The sequence below is a fragment of the Pezoporus occidentalis genome, unplaced genomic scaffold, assembly GCF_034315485.1.
Source record: "Pezoporus occidentalis ecotype Australia unplaced genomic scaffold, CSIRO_AGI_Poc_V1 ctg7, whole genome shotgun sequence".
In the NCBI taxonomy this organism is placed as follows: domain Eukaryota; kingdom Metazoa; phylum Chordata; class Aves; order Psittaciformes; family Psittacidae; genus Pezoporus; species Pezoporus occidentalis.
The window spans coordinates 10,605,121-10,625,816 of NW_026916052.1; the positions used below are offsets into that span (position 1 = coordinate 10,605,121).

General features: G+C 43.8%; 1 protein-coding gene across 2 annotated transcripts; it reads right to left on the reverse strand.

Moving 5' to 3' along the window:
- Positions 1 to 270: 270 nt before the first annotated feature.
- LRP11 (LDL receptor related protein 11) lies at positions 271 to 20,476 on the reverse strand. Of its 2 annotated transcripts, XM_062641765.1 has the most exons (7): positions 19,858 to 20,475; positions 14,757 to 14,917; positions 11,556 to 11,697; positions 9,173 to 9,298; positions 8,241 to 8,450; positions 1,953 to 2,054; positions 271 to 1,697 (listed from the first exon to the last, which is right to left on the reverse strand). In XM_062641765.1, exons 1-7 carry the CDS (start codon positions 20,369 to 20,371, stop codon positions 1,543 to 1,545), a joined length of 1,410 nt encoding a protein of 469 aa, XP_062497749.1. In that variant the 5' UTR covers positions 20,372 to 20,475; the 3' UTR covers positions 271 to 1,542. The 2 variants fall into 2 exon arrangements, with proteins under 2 accessions (XP_062497749.1, XP_062497748.1); XM_062641764.1 differs by lacking the exons at positions 271 to 1,697; positions 1,953 to 2,054 and adding an exon at positions 7,548 to 7,850 and having other exon boundaries at positions 19,858 to 20,476.
- Positions 20,477 to 20,696: the final 220 nt, after the last annotated feature.

Here is a 20,696-nt window from a genome sequence, read left to right on the forward strand (position 1 = left end):
GTGGTTAGCACACCAGCTCTGCCATTGCTGTCACTCAGCTCAAGTACTACTCAAGAGACAGGTCATGGAGGTAGATGCCCTGTTCTTCTCAGTATTCCTAAAACAGAACATCTCAATAACTCATACATATCTCTGCAACATCATACATGCTGCAGCTTCTTTTAAGGTTGTTTCACAGAAAGAAGAGATGTACTTCTGTCTGCTCTCATGCTATGGTCTTGTGGCACAAAATTTAGCTGGTAGCTGAAAATAAAGGCAATGAAAGAAATATAAGAATAAAATAGGTTTATTAGAGCTATTTTACATGAAGTAATCAAGACTGAGCAACTTGAAGAACTATCTGTATACCATGGCAATATTCTCGCTGACTTGAAGGTACTGAAGTACAAAAGACGACATACAAAAAGATGCATGCCTCATTTGACTCTGGTTTTATTGGGACCCATGATGAATGTGGCATCCTTGGACAGTCAAACAAGATAGACAGCACGGTGTGTATATATAAATGTATATATAACATGTACTGTACACGTTTTACTGTTAACACATCTGAAGTTCACTCACATATATCAATTACTTGCTCCTAATTCTATGAGAATTTTGCTGGGGTGAGGGCAGGTCACCAAAGCTTCCAAGCTTTGCAGGGAGTTATGGAATAACCAGGAGGAATCCTACACTCCGGTGTCACAGGTAAAAGCCGCTGCGTGCTGTTCTCCCATGTCATGAAGGGTGCCGAGCCAGGCGTGGAAGAGGTTGAGCAAGCCCTGAGCTCCAGGGAGAGACACGGCTCTGGGATTGCACATAACTGCTGTCGGGTACTGGTAAGTCCAAGCTCATCTGCCAATGACTTGTGTTTTTTCATTTTAGCATTTAGTAAGCATGGCTCTGTCAGCTGCACAGAGGTTTAAACTACTGATGAAAAAAAGATGCTTTGTTCCTTATATCCCAAATTTCATTACAAAAGCTGGTGCTTCAGTAGCGATTGCTTTTAATTAACAAACCAAGATGAATTCTTTAATGACAATACTCCCAGTGCATCAGGTGGAAGGTACACAAATCAGTCTCTGCTGGACAGTGAATAACACGTTGGGCTGGAGGGTCCTGGTCCCCAGGGTGGAGCACAGCGGCAGCAGCACTGGCAGAGCAGGGCAGCACAGGCTTCCTTCTGTGCCTTGGCCGGCATGGCTGTGGCTGCTGGGCTGTGGCTGTGCTGGTGCCCTGGCCCTGGGGCCTGCTCTGCCATGGCCAGGACCCTGACAAGGCAAGGGCACCCTTCATCCCCTTTGGAGAGTCCCCAGCTTGCAGTGTCTTCTACTCAAGAGCCAACTGGGGCTGTTTCCAGGATCCTGAATGCTTCTGTTTCTCTGAGCATGGCCACCTACCCAGTTTCTTATTTATCACTGAAGGGGAATAAAATGTTCCTCATCTCACAGGCTTCTTCTATACTTGAAACTCAACTAAAGGTTTTGGTCCTTTTTTATAGAGGCAGAGGTTCATGGACAGAGGAGAAAGGGGAGAGAACAACTGACCTAAATCCCATGTTTAGAGATACATCCCATTAATGAGGTAATCGGACTCTTCAGATGTAATGGGCCGAGCTTTTTTCAGCTTCTGTCTCACTAAACGCAGTCTGCAAGCAACCATAAGCAGCAGTAAAGCGGTGATGGCCAAGCCTAAGGCTAAAGGTAACACAGCACCTACAAGGATACAGTGAGAAATTGGTAGAGAAATGATGATTTTTTTTTTTTCTTTAAAAATACAGCCAATCTATCACTTAGCTGCTAATATTTGGAGCAACTCTTGCTGTGAAACTGAACTGTCTGATCTGGTATGTTAGGAACAGTTCAGAATATGGAGGTACGTTATTCAATTCCTGACTATAGTATCTGCATCTCCAGCACCTGGCTGAAAAACTAACATAATTCAGTATGAATTCACATGGTCATTCTTACCTGTTTCTGGGACTGGACGACTACCTCCAAGCTGGTCTCTCTTTGGCACCATTACGCCATTCCCATTTTTATCATCTGTTCTTCTCCCTGAGGAACTGTTATCTGCACAAAGTCAAGCAGGATAAATGCATATTGCAGTTCAGTGACTCAGGAAGTCTTATCCACAGGACACTAGAACTGAATAATGTGAAAGTGCTTAAATTTTGGGGGACACCCCCCCCCCCCCATAGTTTAAGGACTTCTGACTGATTGCGTAACTTGAATTTTGTAATAATGTGAAACTGAAGCTAAAATGTTAATTCAGTTTTGCATGGCAAACCGTGGGATCATTTAGGACCCGGGTAATTATAGACTGGTCAGCCTTACCTCCATCCCTGGAAAGGTGATGGAACAATTTATTCTTGACACCATCTCTAGACATATCAAGGATGAGGGGGTCATTAAGAGCAGCCAACATGGCTTTACCAAGGGGAAGTCACATTTGACCAACCTTATAGCCTTCTATGAGCAAGTAACTAGGTGGATGGATGATGGTACAGCGGTAGATGTGGTTTTTCTTGATTTCAGTAAGGCATTTGATACTGTCTCCCACAGCATCCTCATAGATAAGCTAAGGAAGTGTGGGCTTGATGATCAGGTAGTGAGGTGGATCAAGAACTGGTTGGAAGGGAGAAGGCAGAGAGTTGTGGTCAATGGGGCAGAATCTAGCTGGAGGTCTGTGACTGGTGGAGTCCCTCAGGGGTCGGTGCTGGGACCAGCGCTGTTTAATATTTTCATCAACGACCTGGATGAGGGAACTGAGTGTACCCTCAGCAAGTTTGCTGATGATACTAAACTGGGAGGAGTGGCTGACACACCAGAGGGCTGTGTTGTCATTCCGCGAGACCTGGACAGGCTGGAGAGTTGGGCGGAGAGGAACTTGATGAAATTCAACAAGGGCAAGTGTAGAGTCTTGCATCTGGGGCAGAACAACCCCATGTACCAGTACAGGTTGGGGGCTGACCTGCTGGACAGTAGTGAAGGGGAAAGGGACTTGGGGGTCCTGGTGGATAGGAGGATGACCATGAGCCAGCAATGTGCCCTTGTGGCCAAGAAGGCCAATGGCATCCTGGGGTGCATTAGAAAGGGTGTGGGTAGTAGGTCAAGAGAGGTTCTCCTCCCCCTCTACTCTGCCTTGGTGAGGCCGCATCTGGAATATTGTGTCCAGTTCTGGGCCCCACAGTTCAAGAAGGACAGGGAATTGCTTGAAAGAGTCCAGCACAGAGCTACAAAGCTGATTAAGGGAATGGAACATCTCTGTTATGAGGAGAGGCTGAGGGAGCTGGGACTCTTTAGCTTGGAGAAGAGGAGACTGAGGGGTGACCTCATCGATGTTTACAAATATGTAAAGGGTGAGTGTCAGGATGATGGAGCTAGGTTTTTTTCAGTGATGTCCAGTGATAGGACAAGGGGCAATGGGTGTAAACTGGAGCATAGGAGGTTCCATGTGAACATCAGGAAAAATTTCTTTACTGTGAGAGTGACAGAGCCCTGTGGAGTCTCCTACGTTGGAGATATTCAAGGCCTGCCTGGACAAGTTCCTGTGTGATGTACTCTAGGTTACCCTGCTCTTGCAGGAGGGTTGGACTAGATGATCTTTTGAGGTCCCTTCGAACCCTTAGGATTCTGTGATTCTGTGATCATTTTCCACTTTCCAAACTTCCATAATGGGGGATAGACCAATCTGAGCTAAAACATCACTGAAGAAGTCACATATAGTTGAAAATGAGCCCATTTCAAATTATGTTGACCTCCACCCTTGAAACTTGTAAAGCATAGGTTGGTTACACAAATCACCTTAATCGCCAAATCAACTTAAGTACTTGCAAGACATCAGAATACATGCAGTGAACATTTCAAAGAGGATGGCTTAGAGTCTCTTCAGCTTTGTGTAGTACGAAGATATTGCAGAGCATTGTAACTACACAGGAATAGATAAATCATACTTTGCTGCCAAGAAACATTCATGTTAGGGGTGCAGGCAGCTGCAGTTTTGCTTCAGAAAAATAAGAGTAACTCAGCTGGGACTCCCTCCTCCTCCCCTCCCACTGAAGTCCTACACCTATGACTATGGGGTTGCTTTGTGCAAGACTGACAGCTTAATCCACCAACACCCTCACAAAAAGAACTACACCCATGTTTTTAAATGTAATGACTGTATTTGATTTTTATTAATAACATAAACATTGAAGGGCACTTTGTGCTGTGATGCATTTGCTGGCAGCCCTCGCAACTGAGACAGTGCCAGTGGAAACACACTATGCTGCAAGATCTGTAAACTATGAATGTGAAACGTTGTAATTGGGTTTACACCTACTGGTGGGTGTTAAAGAAGTGTTCGAGTGAATTAGCTCGATACCACTGGTATCTCCCGCCCACCACCACCAGCTCCAAAGGGCTGCAGGGCACACCCCTGTCAAATGGCAGCAGCAAATACATGCGACTTACTTAAAGCTTAAATTGTTTCACTTATATTGGCACGAGGTTAGTGCAGATGTCCCCACTGTAAGGCATAATGCAGCCTCCCAGGCCCTGCCTGCACTGCCCTGCCATTATGGCTAGGGGTGCACTAACTTCACGTGTTAGGAAACACCGTTGTAACAAGCCACAGCCCCTGCTCTCATCTGGCTCTTCAAGTTCTGCCATGTAAAGGGGACTTAAGGAAATGCTAAGTGTAAATTGTACTGGATTTAAGGTACCTCTATGGTATCAGAGCTGTGCAAAATAACCTGAATGTACTGAGACTGAAATCAGCAGCTGTTTTCTGCTCCTGTCTTCCCTAAATAAAGTTAAATGAATATTTGTCTTTATTATGAAAGTACCCAAAAGGCGTCGTCTCTTCTTATAGCTGCTCCACTCTGTAGGCCTCAGCTAGATCTGAATGCCTGTTTTATAAACTTGGTTCCTTGCTATTTGAGTAAAGGGAATATTTAAGTCAACTGCTTGTAAAGACATCTGGCAGACAAATCTGAATGTGGAGAGAAGCTTAGCAGGAAAATTGTGGAAGGGTTGAAGAATAACAGAATCCTTTCAATGAAGCTTAAAGGGTCTTGTTATGACTTGTGGCTGTTCTTACAGGACTGGAGGGGCTATCAGAGTCAATACTGTGTGGGGGTTGGAATGTATCAAAGCTGTCAGAGACCATGCGAAGGAGAAACTACAGCTGGCAATTAAGAGTGGCCTGTCCCTGACTGGTACTTGGAAGATATTGGAACTGCCAAGGAACAAGGATGTCGGAACTGGAAAGAGGATGTCGATAAGAAAATCAGATAGACCTTTCACCTGATGTAACTGCAAGGCAAACACAGATGTGCTTGGCTAATTGCTTGGAAGCATATAAATATCATGTAATCTTTTCAATAAACGATCCAGCTTGCACTCTACTCCTGGGTCCGTGCCTCCATCCTCACAATACTACTCAACATCTTACCCGTTACCAAGTAGAAAACAAAGACAGATTTCCCCAAACAGGTTTAGGAGCCTGACATTAAACATGTTATGTTGGTTTCATTTTATTTTCGCTTTCTCTTCATTTTCTAGTCCATGCCTAGGAAACTGCAATTTATAGCCTTTTCCAGCTACCCTAAATCAGAGATCTAGGTTATTGCTACTGCTGTTGATGCCTCTGCAGCAAAGCCATGACGGTGACTTGGGCGCTCAGTCAAACGCTGTCCAGCCCTGAGTGACACTGCACATCAGCTGGCATGGGCAGCTGGGGAGAGGCAGAGACCCTGTGCCAGGGGAATGCAAAGCTGTTACAGTGATTTATATGCTTGAGTTGGCTATGCTGGGGAGTGCAAATCTCACTTGTGAACTGAACCTGTCTGCATTGACCATGTTTGCTACACTGGCTGTTGCTGCTAAAAGCCAGCCCATTGCTCACTCCAATGTGCTTTGCTGCAACTGTTATTTTTGTTATATTAATTTACAAGTGAAGCAGTGCTGGAACGTGCAGCAGGGCTTGAGAGCTTCTTTGGAGAAAGGTATCTGGATGCATGCAAGGTCAACTCTAGGCCAACAACCAAGATTATCATCTTGGTCTAACAAAGACCTTTACAGTGTGACCTGGAGGCATAGGCTCTGCATTGGCACCGGCAGCAGGTGCCACTGTCTCAGGAGACCACTCCAGAACAGGATTTTTGCCAGTGGAATTGCTGAACTTCTGAGGCTATTCACTGCTGCTTGCTTCTCCTCAAAAACTTATCTAGCAATTACTGCCCTCCTAAACACTTTTCCAGACAGGCTTCATGGCACTGTTCCAGTGTTTCCATGTCTCATTTTTGTAGCACCTAATTATTAGATTTGGTCTGTAACCTCCTTGAGATGGCAGTAATGGACAGATCTGGGTGGGGTTTTAGGAAAAGGTTAGATGCCTGTCTCCTCAAATCCATAAAGACTGTGATGCTTGCCAGTGGAGCAGGACTTGAACCTCTTTGGACCTCTGGGAATCATTCACACACAGCCTGCGATTCCTGTGGAGCTTAAGTGTCTGCATCAGAAGACAGCAATGCACAGCAGATTTTGGCAGCTGGGCTTTGGATCCTGCTACCTAGCACCCCTTCATGTCCCACCACATGCACCTCCTTTGGAACTGGTCTGTAGGTAACTTAAAAACTTACTGAGCTGTTTGCTGCTTTTCTGGTTAAAAGTACTGGGCTCTTGGGTCCTTCTATTCTACAAGGAAATCCTTAAGTATCATTTAACTGAAACTAAATTCCAGATAAGCCTTGTCAAAAGAGCAACATTAAACCCCCAAGGATGAAACCCCAGACATGGTCAGCTGAAAATCCTCTGTCTAAAACAGAAAAAGGTTAGAGCAGCTGCTGGCAGTTCACTGATCACTGCTGCCCCATTACATTCATTTTAGTTTTATAATTTTTTTTTCTTTTACTGTCTACTGCTGTGCACAAGCCTTGAGAGCAAGACTGGTGCAAGTAAGTCACTACGACGGGTAAACACAGAAAAGGACTGTGCAGAAGTGCCATGCTTTTACGTGCATTTCCAGTTATAACTTCTGATTATAGGTTGCAAAAGTTGGTGACCTCAGTTCTGGTTTTACTTCTGGATTCACAAGCCCAGTGGCTTTTGAGACCTGCTTAGCAGTTGACTTTCCATTGGAGCTTGCAATGCCCTTTGGCAATTTCATATTTAGTTTGGGTGGCCCTGTATTAGGTGTCACTTGGGACTATGTGAGCAAGAAGCAGAATTTTAAGTCATTCCAATACGGAGCACAGAGGTCATCTACGCTGCCAGAAGAGGGGGCAACATTTGGGAGAGAATTTCACTATCAGTTCCTACACATTCACTGAGGCAGCCCAATTCTTTAAGAATGTTGTTTTCATTCCTTTTGGGGTCTCCACAGATGCAGTACAAGCATCTGAAGAAACATCACATTGCCAACCAGGGCAGTGCTCTTTACATGAGTCAGGAGCAGAGGGCACTGAGCACTGCTCTGTTGTAACAAGAAAATAAAGCTGTTTATAAACAGCTGTGTCCTGGGGAGCAAGAATCAGTGTAAATCACGAAGAAATAAAAGTGAGAGGTCTCATAATCATATTATGCTCTTTGCACACGGTTTTATTCAGCTGTCATTTCTGCTCATTTTAATTCACCAGCAGAAATTTTGAAAGACACACCAATTTCACTGCAGCTTCTGGAGCTTTAGCAAGGCAAGGGCTGGTGACTGCCTTACTAAATCATTACACACTGACTCATAACAGAATATGGAGGAGAAACACTACAGAGAGTACTGCGGACTTGGAGTTGCTTTTTACCAACGACTCGTCTATAGTGATGAAAGATTTCTTCTGCCCTGGAGACACACTTCAGGAAAAAGTGCCCATAATAGTCAAGGTCTGACTTCAGAAGAAGAAAGAAAAATATTAGTCTTCGGTTAGCACCAGGAGAAAAGCAGTTACTCTCACCCTACAGATTTAAAGAGCCTTATACATCAGCTTACACAGCTGAGCCTGTGGCAGAATCTGTGTTTAGCTCACTGCATGTTTTGTTCCTTAGACTATTCTTTTCCTAGCATTCCTACATTTCAGCTTTCCTTTCACACCGGGTAAGAACCATGACAATTATAAAGCAATACCTACTTTTATTACAAGCTGCTTCTGTAGTTCTGACATTTGCAAATTTTTACTCTTAGCCAGGCACCAAAAGACAATTAAAATAAACTCAAGGTGCAAGATGTTTTCTTTCTTTAAAGAGAACGATTTACTGAAACTGATTCGTTTCAACTCTTACCTGGCACAAATCCACTGATTTGTTTCTTTGGTCCCTGAGAAAGCGATTGGTTTGTCATGTCTGCATCCACTGAGAGAAGAAGTTGATTTCTGGCAGTGGCTTTCAGGGTGATTTCTGCAGAGTTTTCATCTGCGGTTTCTGGCAGTCCTACAGTCCTTTGCTGGGTAGTGCCAAGAGCTGCATGTGTCACTGTCTTTCGACCTGGGCTGACTATGTGAACAGAAACAAAAATCATACTTTTTGTACAGAGTTGAAGGGGATGGTAGTGTTCTGATGGAGACTTTCTGATACGGGCCTTGAGGCAGGATAAACAACCTCCTCAGGTTCAGATACATGATGAAGTGTGACTTGTAGATACACAGCAAGTTACCAATCGCCTGCTGACAGCTATTACACAAAAGTATATCCATGAACTCTACAGTGAAATCCAGGCACTGAAATAACAATGGAATAGTGGTTATCCATTGAGGTAATTCACCCCTAATGATTTCTGTTCACTTAGCTGAGCAGAGGCACGTATTGAGGATGACTCATGAAACACTGGTTCTCCCTACATGCTCACATTCCAGTGTTTCAGATTCTAGCAAGGTACATAACTGAGACACCCTTTCAGATCAAGACCAGGCTCTTTGTTTCTAAAATCATTACGCAAGTAAAGGACTGATCTTCTAAACGATGAGAACACAAAATCTGCCATTTGGGGACCTTTAACAGTTTTTGTATGCTTTGAAGAAAAGGGAGTTAATTTCTGAGCATCTGCTGTATCCACACATTAAACCATCCCATGTGCTACTTCCGACAAAAGGCTCTGTGGTGGGAGCAAACTGACTGCTCCCTCTCTCAGGGAGACAAGCCACAGAAAGGGCACCACTGCCCTTTGGTCATTCAGGCTGTAGTTACTTTCACAATCTTCTGTGGCCTGGCACACTTACGGTTCTGGCAGAAAGTTTCATCTGATCCATCAGGGCACTGTCTCACGCCATCGCAAGCAAATGTGATGTCAATGCAGCATCCATCATCACAGATAAACTGGTAACGAGAGCAAACCCCGACACAGGCTGTTGAGAAACAATTACCAAATTACCAAAACAGAAATAATAGAATAGTAGAATCATAGACTGGTCTGGGCTGAAAGAACCTTAAGATCATCTAGTTCCAACCTCCCGTGCCATGGGAAAGGATACCTCCCACTATACCAGGTTGCTCAAGGTGCTGTCCAACCTGGCCTTGAACACTGGCAGGGATGGAGCAGTAATCCAAGCAGTAAATACTGAGTCAAAGAGTAAAATCTGCAGCACCAAGGAAAAAGCAAAACCATGCTATGTCAAGAAGGACAATGAAGAAGGCAGAAAGCTAAAGAAAGGCCAGGCTCAGCTATATGATGCTATATTGACATAGAAGCTAATACAGCTAATAGCTGGCACCCTCATCACTACTCTGGCAATCTCTTTACTATAGGAATACTCAACCTGGAGGCTGTTGCACCTTAGACCCCGTGCAGCACCCCTACAGCACCTTAAACCCTGCTGGACTGAGCTAAAAGGAGATCTGCCCAGGCTTAAAAGACACAGGACAGTCCTGAAAATAGATGAATGAAATCTCTATGGCTGTAACTGCATCTCTCCAACATATAATTCCTATTATACACCCATTCTGTATTTCTGACAATATGTTATTTTACATGCACACATAGGGACTACATGGGATCTTTTATGGTATGTTTTCTGCAGCCTAATTAAAATACTAAAAGAATGCTCATCCTTTATTTACATCAGCAATCCACTGACTTCAATGCAGCACATGCCAGAACAGGACAAAGCACAAGGCCTCATAAGGGATCTTCATCAGAAAGAACTGATTGCTGCCTGCTTTAATATTTACATTCCACTGGAAATGGAGAAGGTCCCTGGACAGTTCAATCTGCATACTAATACCTTTCCTGAAACCCATTCTGACCTTGTAATCATCAAGTGTTTACATTCGTGCCTTTGTCTTTCCAACAGCAGTGTAATTCATTGCTTTGTGGAGTATTATCAAATTCAGTGTCTGGTTAATGTAATAGCAAATTGATTTGCATAAAGAAGTCACAGCTTTTGGTTGTTAACCTGCTATGTACCAACATGTGCAACGCTAAAGGAAGAATGGCAGGAACACAGGCACCTGTTCAAAACTCCTAAATTCACGCTTAGAAAATGCATTTCCTGATCTTTGGCACTAATAATCACACAATTCTTGCATGCATTAAGGCACTGGGCATTGGTTTAATTCCAGCAGTGGCATTTGAATTGCAAACGTACTCAGGGAACGAGAAGAAAAACTGCAGCCCATTCTCTATGTGTTCCATGCAAAAGACACCACAGACAACCACAGCAAGCAGCCAATAAATAAACCAGGAAACCTCTCTGGCTGCTTTAGCTGAATTAAACATTAATGAATACCACTCAATCATCCATTACTGGAATACAGGCATTATTAAGCATACTTGTAGCTGTTTTTTTGTAATATAAATTTATTGCCATAGGGACTACTCTCTCACATAGAGATATTGCACTGGTGGAGAGCAAAGTTCTCACTGGCTAAGCTGAACATACTGATGATGCTGTATAACTTTTACTTTATGCCAAAGCGGCAGATCTGTATTACAAACTTGCTAATTACAACAGAATTAGAAATCATTACAGAATTGGCAGCCACTGAAATCTTTTACTTTCTACCTTTTACGCTTGTTACACGATTCTTGAGCTCAGAGTTTAAAACTGATGGGTCAATTCCAGCTTCAGTTTCCTCAGTAACAAGGCTTTGGTAACAGTCATTGCACAGAAAAGCTTAAATATGTGAAAACAAGAAACCATCTCATCTTTTAGATTACATATGCAAATCGATATTCTTATGAGTCTGTGCCTCACACATACTATTAACTGATTTTAACTGGGTCTTCCCTATAACACAAGCCCTGTCATGGTGCACGCACCATCTGACTATATAATGAACTGTTACGATGTGCCTGATACATATGTCAGTATTTCATTTTTCCAACCCTGCATGCTTATTAGCAATACAAGGATGAACATTTAAATGCTTGAAAGTATTATTGCTCTAACAAACAAGCAATGCTTCCTTGCCCCTAACTCTGAAACAGCAATTTAAAGGTGAAAGAGATGTCCTCATGTAATGAATAAGGGCAAAATAAAACACTAGAAATGGATTTCTAGTTATTAAAACACTAGAACTATGATTTCTGCCCCCATCAAGACCCTTGCTCTGAATACCACACCGCGGGTGTCACACAGGCAACGGCTCCCGTCATTTTCTCACCTACTGCAGAATGAACCATGGGCAGAACGGTCACAGAGATGTTGTCAGAGCTCCGCTGACCTGCGGTGTCTGTCACAGTTAGCTGGAAAATATATGCTCCTTCCTGAATGTGAGACAGTTTCAGTGTTCCTGGTTGTGGTACCTGATGAAAGAGAACAGCAAAAAAACCCCACACTGGTATAGAGGATCCATCTGTAAATTTGTAGGACTAGGGAGCTCATTTCTGTATAATGCTTTTCATGCAGATTCAATACCTCTATTGAAAGTCTAGCCAGCCCACTCAAGCATGCGTATCAACATGTGATGTTTTGATTTTTTTTTTGCATCCAGGTGTAAAAATAAACATGCCTAAGATTTATGTAACTTTCCTTCGTACACTCAGTTCCCTGAGCACTGGATGATAAATGGAAACATAGATTTAGCTTGAATTGTCAGTAATTGGGAATGCAATTTGAGAAGGTACGCAGTAAAATACTATTTTGTTCTCTGTCAAATTAATCTGTAGACAGTATACATGTATCCAAAGAAGTTACTTTTGCTATATATTGATTTATGATAAGGTGATTGATAGCACTGCTTTATGAATAAGACTGCCCACCTTTGTCCAGTATGACATTTGATGTAGTCACTTACAACTTTTACAAATTGCTGAACTGAATTTTTCCATGCCCAGCACTGGATGTCCATGCTTTACTCGGAACCAGAAATAAGTTCACCTATAGTGAGTGACCTAAACATTAGGTTTCAGGAAGTCATGTGATACAAATACAGAAACAACTTACACTGGATTAGATCTTGAATAAATTAATAAAATAACTTTTACAATGATAATTTAGAACAGATACCAAACTGGCATTACCAGTATAACAGTCATTTAGAAGTAAGTTTGTATAAAATGAGTGCAAATGTTGAACCTTTTTTAACTTTGTGACAATTACCAGTCACAAATAACTCCAGCTGTCTGTGAATTCAGTAACACATACAGTAACTACAGAAAACACTCAGGTTTATTGGACATATAGTGTGTTTTTACGAAGGAAGCACATAGGGCTATATATCCATCTAATATTAAAATGAAAATTTAATAAAGAACTTTGGATTGCTTATTTAAAGTTGTTTTTTCATACCTAAAATGGAACAGTTTTCAATAAATATGGTAATAGTCCTAAACACAGCTTTATATGAGGGTGTATTGATAAATGCATTTTTCTCTTCTGGTAAGTGAATTTCCTAACTGAAATTGCTTTCATTTTCTATTTATGTGAATGCACTCAGTTATGTGATCATGCTGTTGGTAACCTCCTGATGGAGTACATGACCCCTTAGAATTTTATTCTTTAGTGTTTTACAGAGATACATATGCTCTAAAAAGCACCGGCTGCTCTTCACCATGACTGCTGGGAGAGCAAATATGGTATTTAAAACTCATGAGTCATGGAGTCCAGCTCTCTTCTCAGTGCAGAGCCAGAGAAATGCCACTGACTTATGAATATGCTGCCACTCCTCCAGGCATGCTCTGTGCTTTCCTTTTTATCTCTGCCCTGCCCTGAAGAATGCCCAGCGGTACCTGCGTTCTTACAAACTCTGACTCAAACTAGACAGTAAATTTCCATATAATCAGCACTAAACAACAAACACCCCATAACTGCCCCTAAGTGTCACAGAGCTGCACAGCTACAGCATATGGGTAGCAATCTCAGAAGCAAATTATCTAAGAAGCAATAATCAGTCACAATAGAAAAACAATTTCCACTGGCTTCCTTCTACAATGTGGTAAGATCTCTTTATAGCAGTCCTTCCCCCTCCTCTACCTTCTATTTATTCTTTGGTATGTAAGTGCAACACAATGCCTGCCTTTTATCTTATTTAAACATAGTACCATTCTTCTTTGTAGCTATGGATTCGTGTATTGTTTGCTCAGAATAAATGACATGAAATCCAGTAACATCAGCATAGCAACTAAAGCACTAAAGACGGAAAATGAAGGCTGTATGAAGAAAAAAATAAAATCACACTTATAATATCTCGCAACTATAAGACTTTGTTCAAGTCTTTTCTATGTATTATTCTGTTCACACTCCTTATCAAAGCCTTTTGAACTTTTACTTTCAAGACAATAAAATAATAAATGAAGCTGAAGAAACTCACAGTGGTCTCTGACATGACAGTTTCAAATTGCAGTGCAGCTTCAAGCCACTCAGAACTGGCTGAACGCAGTCACCCTTTCAAAGATGTGGAACTTGCAGTAGAATACAGAACTTTCAAAAGCATGCAGCACTGGCTTAACTAATGCTTTTGAACAGCTCTTCCTAACCACCGGCAGCATCTCAGCAACAGTAAAGTCTGTGGTCCACACCTACTCCCCTTTACATGTCCCTCTCTAGGTTAAGTTCCCAGTGTGCCCTGAATACTGTGGGTTGTGAACAGACTGTGAGTAAACTCTATGGGTTTGAGACATTTTTTCCTTCCTTTTCTACTGCTCCTAAAACATTCACAAAGAAAGGTGGGATGGAGAATCCCTCTCTTGATGGTTAATTTTAAGTTAATATTTAAATTAATTAATTAATTAATTTTAATAATTAAGCCAAATTGAAGCAGAAATTGTATGGATATAATAAAATAGTATAACAAGGTTTACATCACACATTTTTTTGCAGTTTCTCCGTAAGCACTGACAAAAGACTGTTGGTGAAAATACGTTGTTATTTTTAGTAACTGAATTACTGAGATGTCTCTAAACTGGATCACAGAAGCTGAAAACCAAGTCCAGTGAGCACAAACAATGGTGAAAGCAGAGCTGAAATGCAGTAATTAACATCTGCTTGTTAGCTGCTGGCTGTCTCATGCCATCCTATGTACAGATGAACTGTATAAACCTCTAAAAATACTCACTGGAACAAACCCCCCAGGATCATGGTACAGTCCCCATCACTGCAGGTTTTTAAGATGTGCTTGAACAGGTAAAATAATCCCATCTAGGCCCCTTGTCCCACAAAAGCTTGGACCAGATAATCTTCTGAGGTCCCTTCCAACCTGGGCTCCTCTATACTTCTATGAAATAAGTGCTCAAGCTTTACATTCATCCCAATGTTGGTGCCTGGTAGCCATATCCATTCCAGTAATATTTTTAGTTCTACATTTAAAACAGTATGAACATATCAATCTGCAAGTAACTGGCCACGGGTGAGATTGCACGTGTACCTTCATTTCAACTGATGAGTCACCTTGCAGCAGGGTCCACTCATACTGCACAATTCCATGGTCATCTGAACTTTCTCGCCCATCCAGAAGCACCCAGTCGACAGGCAACTGCAGCACAATATCCTGTCCTGCCTTGCACCGTGGAGGCTCATCATATTCTTCTAGAATAAAAAAAAAGAAGCTCTGTTATTTATCAGGGTAAGTCAAGTGACTATTTATATAAAATGTACATGTGTGTTTCACTAACACAACACACAGCACGGTTAGCATCAGTGTAGTTCTTAATCTGAAAATGAAAATGGATTTAAATATGAATTACATACATATTCAGATGGCAGTTACTGCACACCTTTTACATCACCCTGCATAACTTCATAGGCTTTTAGCTACCTTTTTATAATACACGTTTACAGGAGTGAAAGACATATTTAACAAAAGCTGACTGGCAAAGCGGTGTACATACTGATTACAAAACATCAGAAATGACTGCTGATTTTAAGTGCCGAATTTAAGACATTCAAAGCTTGATTTTCATACTATTTAGGATTTGTAGCATCTTGCTATATTCAAAGTACAATACTTATTGATTAAAATTGTGAGTACTAAGTACTTTTGTCAATCAGACTACAAGTTTTCAGATCAGGCTAACAAACCTCATGATATATTAAGTGATATGGCATGTGAGAAGTGGTTTAAGACATCTGCTCTGCAACCATCAGGCAATGCAGGGAAGAGAGTGAGATAAAATCCATTCTACAAGTCAGCATTTGACAAATTTAGCCACAAGACTGTATCTTTCTGCAGCTACCTACTCAGGTTTCATTCCTTCTCTGGGCATGGGATGTTCCCTGCCCGCTGAAGTGTGAGAGTGCATTCTGCTCTTTTACCTCTCAAAGGATATTCTGTAAAGGATGTTAATGTTAAGCTCAGAAAAAAATCTATTGAACATGAGGCTGTAACTTCACTCAGTGTGGGCAGAGCTGCACCAGGAAAGTAAAGGTGCTTCCACATCAGCACAGGGATTCCCCCTTGCACATGCTCCTCTCCGGTATTAAGAACTTGCTTGAAGGAACAGAGCAGTGGGGCAATATTTTGTCAGTGATGGAACAGCAAACTTTCTATTTCTTGTTTTTCTCAGTAGTAGGAAAGGCGTAGAAAACTTCAAGGCAAATGCCTTAAGTTAGTAAAACGTACAAATAACTGAAAACAGGGGCTAATAATAGAAAGTATGAAACAGTTCTTGCTCATTCAGCTGGCACAGGAAGCTTTGCCTAATTTGTATGCACTCAGCTCTCAAAACCAGCTTCATTTAAAAAGCAAAGTTTAGGTGCAAAAAAACCCCGAAACTCATTGTTAATAAACACCAACATTATGGTGGCAGGGCAACTTCTGTTTGGTACATATGAGTTACACACAGTCTTCACATTATTTACTTCACCAATCACTGTCAAAAAGAGACCGACCTGGATCTGAAACAGCACAGCCCATTCTTCTTCCAGTTTTACCTTGGAAGGAGTTTCATGTCCCCTGTCTGGTTTAAATGACTGGGTCAATGCCCAGCATGGGGAGAGACAACCCCACTTCCCCTAAACCCTAAGCAGTGAGAATATTCTCTTCCCAAACTAACTTTATACTCCACAGTCTGAGTTGCAATGGCAATGTCACCTCACACTTTGGGCAGGTCACAGAAACTTATGCCTGCTCTTTGCTATGGATGAGAAAAAACTGGCCTGAGAGAGAAAAAACTGGCATGGGAGGAGAGAGCCTATTGAGCTGAAGACACTTCTTCCATAGCAAAGTTTCAGGCAATGGAATACATTACCCTCAGTGAGCGAAACACCTCCAAATCTGCTGCTAAGAAGTCAGCATAAAAAAGCAAGGAGGCATACTCCAGAGCCACGTACAACCACTGCTCACAGGAATAAAGGACTACGAGCCACAGGATAGCAGAAAAATCAAGCTCAGAAAGCACCTTTCAACTTCTGTTTTGAACTTTTGTTTAGGTTGAATGTAAATAAGCAATATGGAACTGATTTACCAGATCAAGACTTAGATGCTGGAGCTGTCTGCTTTCTAGAAAAGGAGTTGCAACTTTATGAACAACACTTTTTTCTTTGGGGGGAATGCCAATGGCTTAACTTACTCTGCTTCCTCCATCATGATGCAGGCTTTGCCTGCCAGTAACGAAGCTGCCAGCTAGTTTTCCGAATGAAGGCTTTGTTATAAAGGTTATTTCACTGCTGATTCCTAAATGTCTTTGATACTAGTTCACCTTACTGTTGAACTCTCCCATTGCTCACCACTACTGAGCAGCACAGAAGGCAGACATTTCTGGTGAGGCACTCAAGTCCTCTTTCTTTCTATGTCAAAAATTTAAAAATATGCCTAACAAAGGCAAACCCCATTTCCTCTTCCTTCACTATAGGCATATGGGGTTTCACTGTTAACACAGCACAAACTGCCTGGAATTGCAAAGTAAATCCACAGCCAAAACATCACAAACTGGGTGAGAAGGACTTAGATTTACAGTGAAATGGTCAGTCTCACAAATTGATCCCATCACTGCCTGCTCTGGAAGTATACAGATACACACCTGATCTGACAAATACAGATCTGTTATTAATTAAATATGCAATAATTTTTCATTTACTGGAGATCCTTAACATAAATGAAACCACAACACCCTAGAGATCACTGTATACTAATGCTCAGAAGTGTTTCAGAATTATGAGGACACCCCATTTATGGATTGGTTTGGTATTATCAAAAAGAAAACAGCAGCAGGCTCAACACCACAGTACTCTGACAAAAAACAAATGAAACAAAATCCAGGTAAAATGTGATCCTCTTGTGAAAGAAAATACTGAAATTAAAAGCTCTTTCCTAAATTTCCTAAATTCAATCATGGGGCGACATAAGGGAGGTGTGCCTTCATCGTCCTGTGATGATGCACTGTTGTCCAGATTAATTTTTCAATGTAATTCAAGAATGCAGCAGTAACATAACATCAGACAGCAAAATAATTCAATCTTAATTCTATCTCTCCTGGCCTATGTCACAGCTGACAGATGTTTGAATAACAGCTCATTCTCCTTTGTGGCTTTGCTTTGTCTCCAGTATTATTGCATTAAGAAGTCATAATTCCGTTTCCAATACCACCATCACCCACAAGGCAGACTCTTAAATAAACTCAACAGGATACAGAACAATTTGCAGATTAGGAACTGAAATTGTCTTGTGAGCCCAGTGCTGAAAGTTACAAAAGCTGCCAAAAAGGCAAGGCATTAAAGAATTCCTGAATTTAAAAAATCAAGAAATTCAAGATTTCTAATAGGTCAAGTAACATTTGAACAATAATATTATCTATATTGTGTGACACTACACCCTACATTAGGGCCAGGTTTTAATGGAATTAAGGTAGCTCAAAATGATGAAGGACATTTGAAGGTACTCTGAAAGGTTTTCAAAGAAGCCTAATTCTCTGTGACTTTGATTTAAAATCTAGCCTTAAACCTTCTGTCTTACAAGTTCATACAGGGTTATAAAACACTTACCCAAAACTTGATATATAAATAATGTTGTGGAACTAATACTTTGCCTGTTGAAAATGTCAAAATCATATCTTGGGGTTTTCTGATACCTTAAGCTTGCCCCATCTTCACTGCTCAAGGTCCTCCCTATAGCTGTCTAGTTCACCTGTCAATGAACTTTCCAAAAAGTATGTAGGCTTTGTAACTTCCTGTAGAAAGAGAACTCCTGCTCTCTCTTATTTCCAAGAGATCCCCATTGGCATTCTCATAAAATATGCAAAGGCCAGCGGACCTCAGACCTGAGGTCTCTCCTGCCAAGGGAGCAGCAACAGCAGGCACCACAGTGTCCATTCACGCCACCATTAGGTTTTCTTCATGCAGCGAGTAATTTACTTCAGTAAGAGTACATTTAGGGAAGTACCATCAACAGAAGATAATGAAATTAAGACAAACTGAATTAAGGTGCAACTGTTTAACAACAGGAGCTTTGAGAGTGAGAGTAAGTTCTTTGGAGTGGATGCTAGGAATCAGACTCCATATTTAGAAACTCAGACTTATTTTTCTTTACAGCTGCCTGCTCTGGATTACATTGCTCTCAAATACACCTCAGTGTTGAACAAACTGGTGCTCTGGATGTTGCCCAGATTCCAGATGCGGTTATATAGTCTCCATGCTGCCTCTGGACTACTGGTGTAATATCAGAATCATAGAATCACAGAATAGTTAGGGTTGGAAAGGACCTTAAGATCATCTGGTTTCAACCCCCCTGCCATGGGCAGGGACACCTCACACTAGACAAGACAGTTGCCAAAGGCTCTGTTCAGCCTGGCTTTGAACACTGCTAGGGATGGAGCGTTCACAACTTCTTGGGCAACCTGTTCCAGTGCCTCACCACCCTCACAGTAAAGAACTTCTTCCTTATATCTAACCTAAATCTCCCCTGTTTAAGTATAGAGGTATATACTTATATATAGCTACATCCTTGTCTTCTTCAGTCTAACTCCCAAGTTCTTAAGCAGGAAAAAATCTGAATTAAGCGAATGAGTAACCGCTTAGCTGACAACGTTTGGACAGCACCCCCGGGAAGGCGGCCCTGTGCTTGCTCCAAGCTATGCGCCAGGTGCGGCGTAATCGGCCCCAGCACTTCGCGCTTCCCAGGGTGCCCAACACCCGCAGGACCCCGCAGCCGCCAACACCCGGTCGGAGGTGCGGGGCCCGTGAACATGCTGGTCCCACCAGCCGGCCCCCAGCCGAAGGCGCCCACCGGCACCACGACGGTTCTGAGAGTCAGCGGTAGCAGGGCCGGCTTCTTCCCAACTCGCACTCCCAGGCACATCTGGGACGCCTCAGGGAGGGGTCCCGCCGGCGCTCCCCGTCCTCTCCTCCCGCGAGAGGTTTTCCCTCCTCTCCCACTACGTGGGGGCACCAAATGGCGGCGGAGAGCGGGCCCTGCCGCCGGTCCTGCCCTCCCCTCGTGCCGAAGGCTGCCGGCCGCCATTTCCCCCCCGCCGTGAGGCCGCCGCTTCCCGGGCCCTGCGCGGCCACCCCCCGGTGCGAAGCCCATCCCTTACCCGGCAGCGGGGCGAGGCCGGCGGGGCGGCGGCTGTAGGTGCTGTAGCCGCGGTGCGGGGCGAAGCGGCAGACAGGGCGGCCTCGGTGCGTGCAGTTGAAGAGGTAGCAGCCCAGGTCCGCCGCTGTCCCCCGCGGCCGGGGGGGCTCCTGCACCACCGCCAAAGTGCAGCGCGGCTCGGCGCAGCAGGCGTCCAGGCACTGCCGCCATCCCGTCGCGCCGGCGGGGGCCCGCAGGAAGGTGGCGCCGGCCGCGATGGAGTCCTTGGTGCGGATGATCGAGTCGGGCCTGGCGGAAAAGCTGCTACTGCCTCCGCACACCTCCCCGCCGCCTGCTGCCGTCGCCGCTGGTGGTCCCGGCTCCTCCTGCTGCAGCTGCCGGCGAAACTCCTCCAGTAGCGACTCCACGCCCGAGATCTGCGAGCGCAGGTCGGCCAGAGGCGCCGCGCACCACCCGCCTGGCAGCACGGCCCGCCCGGCCAGCGCCGCCAGCAGCACCAGCACCAGCGCCGCCATGGCCCCAGGCGGCGGCGGCGCGCAGGAGAGAGCGGGAGCGGCGGGAGATGCTCCCCCCGCCGGCACCCGCGAGCGCGGCGCGGGGAGGCGCCTACCCCGCCCGGCTGCGGAGCGGCGGCGCTCAGTACCCGCCGCCCTGAACAGCTCCGCCGGGCGGGGCCGCCGTGGCCCCGCTCCCGAGACGGGTCCCGCCCCCTCTTTTCTCCCTCAGGCCTCCCCGCCCGTCGCGGAGGGCGTCGGCTTGGGCCTGGGTCTGGGCGCGTCCGAGCCGGCTTCTGCGCGACGGCGTTAAAAAGCGTTTTCTTCTAAAATAATGCCTTAAACG